This window comes from Pagrus major, chromosome 19 (assembly GCF_040436345.1).
Source record: "Pagrus major chromosome 19, Pma_NU_1.0".
Classification (NCBI taxonomy): domain Eukaryota; kingdom Metazoa; phylum Chordata; class Actinopteri; order Spariformes; family Sparidae; genus Pagrus; species Pagrus major.
The window spans coordinates 27,217,432-27,233,197 of NC_133233.1; the positions used below are offsets into that span (position 1 = coordinate 27,217,432).

General features: G+C 39.9%; 1 protein-coding gene across 1 annotated transcript; it reads right to left on the reverse strand.

Annotated features, from left to right (window-relative positions):
- Positions 1-769: 769 nt before the first annotated feature.
- Positions 770-14,686, reverse strand: LOC141014231 (protein NLRC3-like). Its single transcript, XM_073487942.1, has 9 exons — positions 14,232-14,686; positions 14,018-14,137; positions 12,943-13,022; positions 10,973-12,830; positions 9,778-9,951; positions 7,728-7,901; positions 3,539-3,712; positions 2,688-2,861; positions 770-1,653 (listed from the first exon to the last, which is right to left on the reverse strand). The coding sequence occupies exons 1-9, from the start codon at positions 14,402-14,404 to the stop codon at positions 1,647-1,649; spliced, it is 2,934 nt and encodes a 977-aa protein (XP_073344043.1). The 5' UTR covers positions 14,405-14,686; the 3' UTR covers positions 770-1,646.
- Positions 14,687-15,766: the final 1,080 nt, after the last annotated feature.

Here is a 15,766-nt window from a genome sequence, read left to right on the forward strand (position 1 = left end):
TTTATGTGCCACTTTGTGTTTAATTGTAATTCTTGGTGAAATCATGGTCCATAGAAAAAGCTTCAGCTCTCAGTGACACAGTAGATCTGGAAGATGAGTCTGATGAACTGGTAGATTTGTCTGTTTTATGGCCTCATGCAGAACTTAATATCACATGTGCTGATCTTTAAATTTAACTTCAGACTTGTGTGCGTGAGGACGGGCAGTAAAGGACATCCTCCACATTTCTAGATTCAGTCCTGAACTGTAAGTTCACTTCTCACTGTTCATATTACACCAGGTTGTGCTGTCCCTCAATCTGTCATCATTTATGTCGATATATTTTACAGGTTCGATGTTTCCACCAAACATTTGTGATATAAAATGGCCCCATACAGCTCGTCTGTCCTGATCCAAGTCTCCAGATTCCTGCTCTTTCCTGCTGATTTCTTCTTCTGGAAAATGACAATATTTCGCAAAATATTCCTGAAAACAAAAATCTTCCCTTAAAAACTTTATAATGTAAAATAAATATAATCAGGTTTCTACGTTTACACACTTTTTTCATGCTCCTATGTTTTATTGTTGATGGTCCCAGTGGGACTGAAACTGTAACTGTGCATCACAACCTTGTTCTGTGTTGTTGGACACATTTGAAGTGTTTCTGCTGTGAGGAAATCAAGTTTTTTAAATGCTCACTTTGTCTACATGGAAACAATGTTTTTCAATTCAATTCAAAGCAGAGCTGAGACAGAATTTACAGCATTAATAAAAGACATTACCACCAAAATATGTGACTCTGGTGTTTAATATTTGTGCATTGTTTGTTTGTTTTACAACATTTCCATCATATGAGAAGACTGTTACAAAACTATAAAAATACTAAATAACATCAGTGAAATCAACATGTTCTTCCTTTCATGGTCATCAGTTACAGCAACAAAACAATGCCATCATTTATTACATCATATATTACATCATAAACTCATCTGTTAAAATGTTGATTTTACATTAAAATGAATGTCAGTTAACATCTACAACATCTCTGATGTCTTATTCAGTGGCAGTACACACAGAGTACTGCATTAATCTCCACTGTTACTCAGGAATATGTGGAGATTAACTGCACCAAGGAAATATCCAATTAAAAGTGTCAATGTACGATTATGTGGTGATAAACACGCCTCGATAGATTAATGTGTTGAGGCTCTTTGTGTTGAGAAGATGTGAGTGAATAAAAGAATAAAGATCCAGGTTCCAGGTGGAGGAGGTGTCTGAGTGTGGAGCAGAAGGAGTGGAGGAGCGTCAGTGTGTCTGCAGAGACTGTGTAGAAGGACAGAGCAGCAGCAGAGCAGTCCAGATACACTGATGATACTCTGTCACATCCAGAGGAACACAGGGACGATGCTGGACTGGACATTGTGTGTGACAGTGGAGCTGATCTCAGAGCAGTTCACACTGCAGCACTGACAGTCATCTCCACTTGTTGTGATTGGTCCGTCAGTCACTGCTGGATGAAGCTCTCCTCTCCACTCCACCTCCCAGTAACACGGCCCAGTCAGAGCCTCTCCACCCACCAGCTGATGGTGCTGCTTCAACCTCTCTGGATCATCAGGACACAGCTGATCCTCTCAACACCTCCACCTTCCTCATCACTCTGACAGACATCACCACCTGATGAGAGAAGCAGAGAGACAGTAAAGTGATAAATGAGTGTTGACAGAGACTCCCTCCATCAGCTGTCAGTCAGTGATATAAAGACCAGCAGGACTTCAGTCCTGTTCAGACCACAAGTGGAGCGGCTGTGTAGCGTAGCCAGCTTCCTCTCAGCTCTCATGTTAACGTGTTGGAGTGAAGCTCACAGACCTGCAGACACTTTGGACATCAAGTGTGTTTACTCTGCAGGTTTCACTGAAGGACACAGTGGAAATAAACTGCTGACAGTCCCTGAACGCATCATTACTGCAGGAACAGAGAGATACTCACAGCTCACTTTAATGATGATTTACTGCTGTTAAAAACCAGAGTCTCACTCACATTTAAATATTTCATCTACTTTGGAAACATCACATGACAAATATGTAAATATGGAGTCTGTTATAAAAATATTTGGACAAATCAAATGACACATGGGCAGATATAAATATAACGTTAAAGGTCCTACACTGAACAGTAAAACATCAGCTGTGGTTTGTGGACTTCAGCAGAGGTTCTGGTCCGTATACAGACCACATGGTTACTAAATGTAATGATGGTTCTCTGAAATAGGAGCCAGTGATCTGCAGGCTTCAGTCAGACTGATCCGAGAGCTGTGACAAAGATGAACTGATCAGTTGTTCAGTGTTGAAATGAGAGAACAAACACTTTGAGATCAGATTTGATGCTCCGACAGTTTGATGAATGAGGACACTGTCTCTATACATCCTGTGATGCTGTCAGCTGTGATCCAGCTTTATTTCCTGTAGACATGAACACAACAACAACAGTCGTCTTCACATCAACTCAAACACACGATCACAACGAGCTTCTGGCTCGTCTGATTGGCTGACTGCTCTCTCTCTGTCTTTCTGTCCAATCATGACGCCTGTCACCGTTCTCCTCTCACAGCTTCACTGAGGAAAGCAGGAAATACTGGATCTTTACTTTGATACTGTGTTTAGTACAATACTGCTGAAACCAGCATGAACTGACTCCAACCCTCTACTGACCTCAGAGTCTCCAGTCTACAGTCTGGACTCTCCTTCAGATCAAACAGCAGCTTCATGTCTGAATCCTGCAGGTTGTTGTTCCTCAGGTCCAGCTCTCTCAGATGGGAGGGGTTGGACTTCAGAGCTGAGGCCAGAGAAGCACAGCTGATCTCTGACAAACTGCAGCTCATCAATCTGAATAAAGAATAAATAATGGAGATAAAAATCCATTTATAATCTTATCAGATGTGTTCAGGTTTTAAATGTGTAGCTCAACATTACTGTGTCCTCATCAATGAGCTTTTCTCTAAAATGAGTAGAGTAACTTTGTCATTGTGTTATTGTGGATCATCATCAGCCTTCTACAGACATCATCCACATGTCAGCACAACATTCATTCAGCTGTTCATGTCAACACAGATTAATAACATGCTGCTGATCTCAGTCAGGTCTGTTATTAGAGGAGAAAAACTGAATTATCTTTTGAACATCTTCTTTTGAAAATATGCTTTGATCTGTGTGTGTTCTGTAGGATCAATATCAATGATCAGACATTATTTGTGAAAACACATTGACATCAACAGAAGTCAAAATATTTCTACTTCAGTTTCTCAACTTTATCAATTTAAATCAAATGTTAGTTCAGTTCTTCTGTTAACAGATTAAATTATAAACATTAATTAACTTTAACAACTAACTGAACATTTTCTACAGTTTCTTGAAGAAACAGAAGTCTTTTGTGACTGAAGAAGAAATTTAATTCAAGAAAACTGAAAATATGAACCAAAGGAAATCTATAACTTTATCAATGTAAGTTATGTATGAATGTAAACTCAAATATTAGTTAGCAGTAACAGAGTCAGTGAACTGACCTCAGAGTCTCCAGTCTACAGTTTGGACTCTGTAGAAAATCACACAGCAGCTTCACTCCTGAATCCTGCAGCTTGTTGTTGTCCAGGTCCAGCTCTCTCAGATGGGAGGGGTTGGACTTCAGAGCTGAGGCCAGAGAAGCACAGCTGATCTTTGACAAACTGCAGTCCCACAATCTGAATAAAGAATAAATGATGTAAGTTTAGAAGACAATGTTCCTGCTTGAAATCATTCAGTGTTTAATAATCTGTTCAGCTGAAGAAGGTTCAGAATGTAGAAGTTTAGAAAATGGAAACTCCAAACACCTGAACCCAACAGGATGCAGGTTCAACACTGTCAAATACACAAAGTGACAAAACAAGTATATGGTTACTCAAGGTGCCTAAATGTGTCCAGTTCATTACTGAGGAAGTCAGTGGTAGAGTTTATGATTTGAATTCTTGGATATTAAAAAAGCTGGTGTGCAAATGTTTATTATGGTCCCAGTAATATTTGTTGTTAGCGTGCACTGAAGTAGCAGATCACATGATATTTTAATGCAGTTTGAATCAAAAAGGTTATATCCTGACACGTCAGAGTGAGTAAAAAGACTTCATGTAAGTCTTCAAGTCAAAAAAGTCAAACTAAGTCCACAAAAGTGATCAAAAGTCAACATGTAACATTTCAAGCACATCAAATGTCTTTCACTTAAATTCTGCTCCTCGGCTCTTTTCTAATTAGACGTACACGTAGAGCATCTTTATAATAAAGATCATGAATTGATAACATGAAGCCTTTTATGTGATAAGCAGGACGCTGCTTCTTCTGTAACAGTGAAGTTAAAAGGACCATAGACTTGTGTGATTATATGTGGGGAGGGGTTTTCTTAAGCCTGTGGTCTGTGCCTGTGTGTGTTTGCTGCACATCTCTGAGGAACAAATACAGAAACACACAATCACAAACAGCAGCGACACTATTTCTAGTAAATTACCAGTGTTTTGTCAGATTCACTCACAGAATCCTGCCAAAATAGGACAGATGGTGAAAGGATATGGAGCCAGATCAAGGCCAAGAAGTTTGTTCATTTGGAAAAAATAAATGTATTGAAAGTTCAAATTTTGATCTTGAATCATAAAAAAAAATCAAAAACAAAAACAAAGTGAAGGAAAATGTTCATTTCAATTAAAATATGATTTGGATTTTATTCTGATACACTTTTGAATAAATTATTTATTTTAAATTTTGACTGATATCATTTCATATGTGAGGTGTTATTTTTTCATCTGGCTCCATGAAAGGATCAGTAGAAATCATAAGCTGGCCATGGAGGACCACAGCACGGGGCGCTCGGTCTGGACAGCCCAGTTGGACACCTAATACAAGCAGGTAGCACTTGGCAGCACGTCAGCCTCCTGCGTGTCCCACACAAGTGAGAGAGGAGACAATTATCAATAAAGGGAAAGTTTCACACAAAGTTATGTGAATTTTGGAAGCAATGTTTTCTTTTTGGCAGCTGTTTCACCCATTTTCAGGGACAAAGTGAGTGGAGCAGAGCATTAGTGACACAGGGACGAGTGGCAAACGTCAGGCAGGGTTGTTGGCACATGCTCAACTCTCCCTCTGAGTTGGGTTGCCAGGTACCACGACACATACCCCCACACAGGACCTGAGAAGACCTTTTTGATTTGTATCACTATGAAAATGGGAGATTAATAGGGGCGTGACGATACACTCAGCTCACAAGATGAGGCGATACACGATATTGGGTTCATGAGAACGAGACGAGATTTTAATACCAATTTTAAAAAAACTTAAAAATTTAATTTGATCAAAAGTTACAAAATGCAAAACAATGCAGGTCCATTTTGAAATGTTTTAACTAGTAATCATCTTGTAATGAATGTGACTTCAGCTCTACTTTGTGACTGAGTATGAATCATATGCAGTAAAAGACACAAACAATATGTAAGAACTGTAAAAGGTTTCACCACAAACTCAACTGACTGGCTTCTCTCCTGTATGATTTCTCATGAGTCTCTTCAGACCTTATAACTGTGCATGAACTATGTGTGAGCTTCTAACTTCTAATTGAAGCTGTGTGACCTTCTAACTGAACTCCTCTCCACAAATTGAAAGTGAAAAATAAAAACAGTATAAATAACAATAATGAATAACACTAAGTTTTTCTTAGTCTTCTTGTTTTAAGTGCAAACAATAATCAAAGTAGTTCTCTCTCAATACTTAAAGTGCAAACAGAGACTGACATGATTTCCCTCCAAGCATGATACAGAGCTGAGAGCTGGCTACAACTACACTGCCCAGCCTAAGATATGGTCACGTTCTTGTTCAAGAATATGAGCATGTCTACGTTTCCTGGCAGCAGTTGAGACCTTTGGGCACTAACTATGTCTCCTGCAGTTGAAAAGACACGCTCACTTGGAGCGGAGGTAGCAGGGATGGAAAGGTATGCTATCTGTGTAGAGGTTCAGGACCACTGGGATGGTGAACTTTGATTCCCATGTGTGGAGGAGTCGCCAGTTTTCCACCATGGGAAATGGCCTCATGTCAGCTGCAATGAAAACACTGATGTCTTTCGTTATTGCTGTGGCTCTAGCACTTGACTGTGGAAGTTGAGATGTAAAAGCATTTGTCAGTGTTGTCCGGCCTTTCAGTGTTTTCTTCACAGGCACGCTTGATTTCAGTAGAGAGCTGTGGTGGTTCTGTAGGTGTCTTTGCATAGTGCTCGTGTTAGCCGCGGTGTACGGCACTATTTTCTTACAGGTCTTACTTATTGTTCGTGTCTTGTCTGTCAGTCTGTCGCCGTTCATTGTTTCCATCAGGCACCAAAATGCTGCCACACAAACGGTTTAAAAGTGGCGGGGGCATCTTCTATGTTAATTTAGAGTTCAACGTCAGACACGTTTTAATATCACAAGATCTCGTGTCACAAGATCTCGTCACACCCCGAGATATTAACAGGAGAAATGACCAAACGGGAGCACAGCAGGTGAAAGGCTTAAAAATAGGGAAAGACTCCTGTCTCACTTCCTGGTAGACAGGACGTAGACACCTGAACACAACAAGATGGAAGTTAAAATACAACTATTAGTTATGTAAAGATATAGTGGAGTCATGGTGTCCTGAACACAGAATGACGTCACACTCTCAGTGTGTGTGTTGTGATCTGAGCTGTGTGCATGTGAGTGCATGTGAGTGCCTCCCTGTCGCCTCATTTTGGATCCCACTGCTTATCTTGCTAAGATTGGCCCTAGTCTGCCTCTGATTATCTTACCCTGATATTCTTACCCTAACCCAAACCAGTCTCACTCCTCATGTCTGAACTAACAAAGGCAACAGCAGTAGGATCCATAATAACACCTCTCTGTCGTACCTGGTACTTTCTTAACATGGTGGCAGGGAAACAAACGTTATCATATTACAGCTCAACAGTGAAAATATATTTCTGAGAGAACGAGGAACTTGATTCATATTTGGTCAACACTGCCTCAACACTGACAAACTGCAGCCCCTCAATCTGAATAAAGAATAAATGATGGAGATGAAAAACAATTTATAATCCAATCAGAAGTGTTCAGGTTTTAAATGTGTAGCTCAACATTACTGTGTCCTCATCAATGAGCTTTTCTCTAAAATGAGTAGAGTAACTTTGTCATTGTGTTATTGTGGATCATCATCAGCCTTCTACAGACATCATCCACATGTCAGCACAACATTCATACAGCTGTTCATGTCAACACAGATTAATAACATGCTGCTGATCTCAGTCAGGTCTGTTATTAGAGGAGAAAAACTGAATTTTCTTTTAAACATCTTCTTTTGAAAATGTGCTTTGATCTGTGTGTGTTCTGTAGGATCAATATCAATGATCAGACATTATTTGTGAAAACACATTGACATCAACAGAAATCAAAATATTTCTACTTCAGCTTCTCAACTTTATCAATTTAAATCAAATGTTAGTTCAGTTCTTCTGTTAACAGATTAAATTATAAACATTAATTAACTTTAACAACTAACTGAACATTTTCTACAGTTTCTTGAAGAAACAGAAGTCTTTTGTGACTGAAGAAGAAATTTAGTTCAAGAAAACTGAAAATATGAAACAAAGGAAATCTACAACTTTATCAATGTAAGTTATGTATGAATGTAAACTCAAATATTAGTCAGCAGTAACAGAGTCAGTGAACTGACCTCAGACTCTCCAGTCTACAGTTTGGACTCTGCAGAAAATCACACAGCAGCTTCACTCCTGAATCCTGCAGGTAGTTGTTATTCAGCCACAGCACTTTCAGATGGGAGGGGTTGGACTTCAGAGCTGAGGCCAGAGAAGCACAGCTGATCTCTGACAAACTGCAGCCCCACAATCTGAATAAAGAATAAATGATGTAAGTTTAGAAGACAATGTTCCTGCTTGAAATCATTCAGTGTTTAATAATCTGTTCAGAGCTGAAGAAGGTTCAGAATGTAGAAGTTTAGAAAATGGAAACTCCAAACACCTGAACCCAACAGGATGCAGGTTCAACACTGTCAAATACACAAAGTGACAAAACAAGTATATGGTTACTCAAGGTGCCTAAATGTGTCCAGTTCATTACTGAGGAAGTCAGTGGTAGAGTTTATGATTTGAATTCTTGGATATTAAAAAAGCTGGTGTGCAAATGTTTATTATGGTCCCAGTAATATTTGTTGTTAGCGTGCACTGAAGTAGCAGATCACATGATATTTTAATGCAGTTTTAATCAAAAAGCTTATATCCTGACACGTCAGAGTGAGTAAAAAGACTTCATGTAAGTCTTCAAGTCAAAAAAGTCAAACTAAGTCCACAAAAGTGATCAAAAGTCAACATGTAACATTTCAAGCACATCAAATGTCTTTCACTTAAATTCTGCTCCTCGGCTCTTTTCTAATTAGACGTACATGTAAGAGCATCTTTATAATAAAGATCATGAATTGATAACATGAAGCCTTTTATGTGATAAGCAGGACGCTGCTTCTTCTGTAACAATGAAGTTAAAAGGACCATAGACTTGTGTGATTATATGTGGGGAGGGGTTTTCTTAAGCCTGTGGTCTGTGCCTGTGTGTGTTTGCTGCACATCTCTGAGGAACAAATACAGAAAAACACAATCACAAACAGCAGCAACACTATTTCTAGTAAATTACCAGTGTTTTGTCAGATTCACTCACAGAATCCTGCCAAAATAGGACAAATGGTGAAAGGATATGGAGCCAGATCAAGGCCAAGAGGTTTGTTCATTTGGAGAAAAATAAATTTATTGAAAAAATAAAATTTGAACTTGAAAGTTCAAGTTTTGATCTTGAATCATAAAAAAATCAAAAACATTTTCAAAATAAAAATCAGTTAAGGAAAAGGTTCATTTCAATTTAAATATGATTTGGATTTAATTCTGATTTTCTTTTGACGAAATTATTTATTTTCAATTTTCACTTCCATCATTTCATATTTGAGGTGTTATTTTTTCATCTGGCTCCATGAAAGGATCAGTAGAAATCATAAGCTGGCCATGGAGGACCACAGCACGGGGCGCTCGGTCTGGACAGCCCAGTTGGACACCTAAAACAAGCAGGTAGCACTTGGCAGCACGTCAGCCTCCTGCGTGTCCCACACAAGTGACAAAGGAGACAATTATCAATAAAGGGGAAAGTTTCACACAAAGTTATGTGTCCAATCAGTGCATCAGGCAATGATGAAGTCAAAACAGTTTGAAACAGTCTGTTCTGATTAACATTTGCTATTTACATCAGTGGTCCAGCTGATCTACAGCAGATGGATAAATACCACCACAGGTAAGAGGAAAACATATATTTTATACCATGGTCTGGGTGAAAACTGGATCCTGATTGGCTGCAGGCTGTCCATAAACTTTTGATATACCAACACCTCTGGAAGTACTCGAGTAGTTCAAGTGAAACTGTCCGTTCTAAATTAATGATCCTGTTTCTAAAATGAGTGGGACTGGCATCAGCTGGATGCTAACACTTACAAGTTAGAAATAAACTGAATGAAAAAAATAAATAAAAACACTGAATAGAGTCCTTCAGTGCAGCCTCCTCTGAACACCACAGGATGGAGTCACTTGGATACACAGAAAATGTCTCAAAGAACTGACATTTCTTCAGATTTATGCTGCTGCAAATCTTGAAAGTTAATTAACTAAACTGTTTAAGTCTCAGTGAAGGGTTTGAATTGAATATATGGAAAAACATGACAATGAACTGACCCCAGAGCCTCTAGAGCACAGTTTTGACTCTCCAGTCCAACAGACAGGAGCTTCACTCCTGAATCACTCAGGCTGTTGTAATTCAGGTCCAGCTGTCTCAGATGGGAGGGGTTGGACTTCAGAGCTGAGGCCACAACTTCACAGTGAGTCTCTGAGAGTCCACAGTCAGAAAGTCTGTCATGACACAGATATTACAAAAATGTTATTATGAAAGAGGACACTTTGTATTTACTCCATGCATTTGATGTCAAAACAGTTTGAAACATTCTGTTCTGATTGACATTTGCTATTTACATCAGTGGTTCAGCAAACCTTCATCTGATCTGTGTTTGACATGAAACAGTTATTCTCATCACTCTCTAAAACCTGCAGACTTTAAATCTTTGTTTTATTTTAATCTTGCAGATGAAGGAAGAGAAAATGTAGTTACATTTGGGTTTCCATGATGTCCACAGTCTGTCAGTGTGATCTGATCCTGTGTCTTTTGCCAAAAAGTTAGATTAGTTTATGCCCAACACAGTGTTAGCATGAGGGTGAGAGTGCCAAAATTAACATCATCGCATGTCTTGTGTCGAGCGTGTGGGCTCCACAAATCATGGTGCTGAATGATCGTGCACCTCCTGAATTCAACATGGATGAGCTTGAAGTTTGAAAAACCATCTTAGAAATCTACATTTACATGATTAATATTTTGCCAGCTAATACAGATGTGATTCAGAACAGTTGACTTCTATAAAAACTTTTATGATTTACACTTTTATGGTGTTGCCATTGGTGATTTTGATTTATACACCTTCTGTCTTTGATCTTTGATAAGATCTGTATCATGAAAAATGATACAGATCTTATTTTAAACTCTTCAGTATAGTGGTTAAAAAACCTCTTTCATTAGTTTCACCAGGGTTTCTTCTGTCACCCAAAGAAAGATTAATAGAAGAAAAACTGTCACATTTAATGATCATTAGAAATAAATGGAATAACTGAGTTCAACAACCTGACAGCTATAAACACATCCAACTGAAACATCTACATTATTGCACTCATGGTAAGTGAAACACTTTTTAAAAATAATCACAATTGTATTTAAAAATGTAAGCGCTATTTCAAAATAAATTATTTTATAGTTTGTATATCTGAAGAATTAAACTGCTAATCTACACTGATTTATAATGTTGATAATCACATCTGGACTCACAGAGCCGTCCTGCAGTTCCTCACAGCTGGAATCAGTCTCTGTCGTCCCTCCTTTGATGTTTTGTACTTCTTCAGGTCCAACTCATCCAGAACCTCCTCTGACATCTGCAGCATGTAGGCCAGAGCTGAGCAGTGGATCTCAGAGAGTTTCTTCTTTGATCTGTTCTCTGACTTCAGGAACTCTTGGATCTCCTGATGAACTGAGTGGTCGTTCATCTCCATCAGACAGTGGAAGATGTTGATGCTTCTGTCAGGAGAGACATGACCTCTGTTCATCTCCTTCAGGTTGTTGATGGCTCTCTGGATGATTTTTGGACTGTTGTGTGTCTGACCCAGCAGACGTCCTAAGAGTCTCTGGTTGGACTTCAGAGAGAGTCCATGAAGGAAGCGAACAAACAGGTCCAGGTGACCATTTTTACTTTCAAGGGATTTCTCCATGGCTCTCTTCAGGAAGTCATCCAGGGATAATCCAAAAAAACCCTCAGAAATCTTCCCCAAAACAGATTTTGGTTTTGAGTCCCTGAGCGTGAAGTCTCTTAGGAAAGCCTCCAGGACCTCTGTGTTCCTGCTGGTGTGACAGTGGAACATGTAGACTGCAGCCAGAAACTCCTGAACGCTCAGATGAACAAAGCAGTAGACTGTTTTCTGGAAGATCACACTCTCTCTTCTGAAGATCTCTGTACAAACTCCTGAGTACACCGAGGCCTCTGTGACATTAAGACCACACCGCTCCAGGTCTTCTTGGTAGAACATGATGTTTCCTGTCTCCAGATGTTCAAACGCCAGCCTCCCCAGCTTCAGAAGAACTTCCCTGTCAGCTTTCGTCAGCTCCTGTGGACTCGTCTCACGTCCCTCATCGTACTTCTGCTTCTTCCTCTTTGTCTGAACCAGCAGGAAGTGTGAGTACATGTCAGTCAGGGTCTTGGGCAGCTCTCCTCTCTGGCCTGTATTCAACATGTGGTCCAGAACTGTAGCAGTGATCCAGCAGAAGACTGGGATCAGACACATGATGTGGAGGCTCCTGGAGGTCTTGATGTGTGAGATGACTCTGCTGGACAGATCTTCATCACTGAACCTCCTCCTGAAGTACTCCTCCTTCTGGGCGTCAGTGAAGCCTCGTACTTCTGTTACCCTGTCAACACGTGAAGGAGGGATCTGATTGGCTGCTGCAGGTCTGGAAGTTATCCAGACGAGAGCCGAGGGAAGCAGCTTCCCCTCGATGAGGTTTGTCAGCAGCACGCTGACTGATGACTTCTGTGTGACATCAGACACGACCTCGTGGTTCTTGAAATCCAGTGAAAGTCTGCTTTCATCCAGGCCGTCAAAGATGAACAGAAGTTTACAGACAGCGAGCTTCTCTGCTGTCACCTTCTGTAATGTTGGATGGAAAACATGGAGCAGCCTGAGAAGACTGTACTGATCATCTCTGATCAGGTTCAGCTCCCTGAACGAGAGCAGAACCAGCAGACGGACATCTTGGTTTTCGGAGCCCTCTGCCCAGTCCAGAGTGAACTTCTGCACTGAGAAGGTTTTTCCAACTCCAGCGACGCCGTTGGACAGAACGACTCTGATGCGTCTCTGTTGGTCAGGTGAGGCTTTAAAGATGTCGCTGCACTTGATTGGAGTGTCATGGAGGGTCTCCATCTTGGAAGCTGTCTCTAGCTGTCTCACCTCATGTTGGGTATTAACCTCTTCACTCTGTCCCTCTGTGATGTAGAGCTCAGTGTAGATCCTGTTGAGGAGGGTTCCACTTCCTGTTTCATCACTTCCTGTTTCATCACTTCCTTCAGTCACACGTTCACATCTCCTCCTCAGACTGATCTTATGTTCATCTAAAGCCTCCTGCAGAACACTATCAGCTGAAAAAGAAGAAAATATTCTGGGATTAAATTGAGAGCAAGAATCTTCATTAAATCAAAAAGTTCCTGTTTTCAGACATGAAGACATCAGCAGACAGATGTACAGTCTTACTTTGTACAGTGTTGGTCTGACTGACTAACACTGGACAGCAGGACAGCTGCTCCTCCACAGAAACACTTCCCTCTGTCTTTCTGAAGAGATAAAGGAAAATCCCTCAGATTAGAAATCACAGATCAGTCTGACAAAAGAGAAGACAGACTGTAAACATAAGTATGTCTTCTCCAAGCTCTGAATCTGGACTGAACTCCCAATCACTAACAGTTTGTTTTTGTCTGAGTCACAGTGGAGCAGTTTGCATCATTTGATTTTAGTAAACAAACTTATTTTAATGGGAAATTTTATTACACAAACAAAAAGGACCACAAAACATGACCTCATTAGCAGCTATTAAAAACTTAAGCCATACTGGACAAAGTACATGGCCACACTTAGTACAATATACCCTCCTCTTTTTTCAACAACTGTGTTTGATAAAAAGGTTTGATGAAGATAAAAACAATGTCAGAGTGAAGATTTTGGGACAGTTTCCATGAGATACTTCCAGCCCTCATCAATGGAGCCTTTTCCTTTGCAAAGATATAGAAGAAATCCTCACTTGTCATTAAAGCAGAACATAAATCCCTCATTTGTGTAATTTATCTATCTGTAAAATACTTCATGCTCCTCATCCTGACATTCAGTGAAAGTTGTAATTCTTGGCTTTTTAACAGATCATTTGATCATCTGCAGTAAAGACATTGGGACGACTTCTGCTCGTTTTCATTCATCAGTAATTCTTCCATCGCAGCAAAACACGTTGCATCAGCCATCAAACTCCTGAAGGTTTAACTGAGCAAACTAAACAGTTTTAAGACTAAATTTCTCTAACAGACAAACAATGAATGAACCTGAAGTATCTCACTAGTCAACAATATTTAGGCTACACCCCATGATGCAACACTCCGGTGTATTCAAAATGAATATCTGATGTTGACACACAATTGTCTCGTCCCTACGTATAATACAAATCACAAAGTCTTAAAATGTAATTTACAGAAAAAGTATTTTGTCTTATATTTGGGCAGCTACAGTCATATAATGGTAATGATTTAATTATATAAACTGAAGTTAGTATCAGTTCTCTTACTGTGTGTCTGAGGGTCCAGGTTCATTACTGAAGACTGGAACTAAACCTTTGGACTGGTCACTCTTCATAGACAGACAGCTGGAGACTGAAGACTCTTCTCTCCGTCTGTGGTACCGACTTCTGGAAACACCAACATGTTTGTATTTATTTCATGTCAATACACAAATTGCTGATATTGACAGTTTGATGATTAAAAACATGGCAGTCTTCTTACTGTGTGTCTGAGGGTCCAGGTTCATTACTGAAGACCAGAGGTGTTTCTTTGGACCGGTCACTCTTCATAGACAGACAGCTGGAGACTGGAGACTCTGCTCCGTCCTCCTCTTCCTCCACACAATCACTCATCTTCTGCACTTCAGAAAGCACTGAGGTAAATATGTAGCACATGGAAGGAGAACAACATGAAGACAAGGAGGACAAACAGGTGAAACAAGATGCAGAGGAGGAGGGTGTAAAATGGAGATGGTGAAGCCTGCAGACTCATCACCCAATGTGACGCTAAACAAAAGTGACATTTACAAAGATCGGCCTTGTCTCTGTCTAATTAAAGGGACGTCCCTCAGTATGATGTCCTGCTCTGTCCACTCAAAGTCTCCACTTCCTGCCTGCAGACGTTATTTCTTTATTGTTGTCCTGTACCTGGATCACTGCTCAGGTTTTTAGTGAGGTCACTTTATGACAATAATTGTTTTGTCTACTTTAAATGTGTTGAATAGTCCCACAATAAATAACAGCTTTTAATACGCTTTTTAAATACAAACAAGTTTTATAACAACTCATGTTAAATTGGAAATTATGCAAATAAAATCTAATAAAATGATTGTTCTGGCATCTTTCACTTGAGATTTCTACAGAAAACATTTTGTGTCTTTGCAACTGGGTTTCATCTTTTAAATGTCAGAGGTTAAATGTCTGACAGAATCTAGTTCTTAGTGTTAAGTTATAACAAAATATGTTAATACTGAAACAGCAATCTGGATCCTTCTGACCAACAGGACAGTCCAGGATCTACTGTGGTACAACACAATATCTTCAATGAGTGAACAGTGAAGTCCAAGTCCATGAAACAGACTTTAATCGTAAAAACAAAACTGCTGTCGTCTTCTGGACTTGAGTCAGTCTGAGAAATAAGCAACATAACACTGACTGAGCTCAGAGCACAAGAGTCACGAGAAAAGTCTGTCAAGTTTTAATCATTTCATACTTCTTCTTTTCTCAACCCAGACTGAGAAAAGAGGAAGCAACACACAGACAGACACAGTAAAAAACATCCAGTTCTCTTTAAATATGAGCTTGTTGTCTCTTGTTCAATGTGAATTTTGTAGCCGATCCCGCTGTTCTCACAGATGAATCAGAGACTTTTACTGTAAAACAATAATGTAGAAATAAAACTCACCTCTGCCTCAGACGTCTTTTCCTCCTCCTGCTGCTGTCGACTCAAAATGGAGTCTGAACACTGACTGACTACACACTTTGACTTTCATGTCCCCTCCCCGTCAGTGTTGCTCCTCCTCTTGTCAGTTACTGGAGATCACATGTACTTTATCTGTTGAGGTGTCTCCATGATGACCTCCCTCTGGTTGAACAGCTCAGACTAACACAGATAAACCAAACACAGCAAACTGAGTTCAGATCAGTGTCAGACAAACTTCCCCTGGTCAGCTGAGTTCACCTCCCTTGAACAATGTTTGTGGTTGTGGATCAGCTGAAGAAGTGTTTGGTACCGTTCAGCTCTTCAACGTGAGCTTT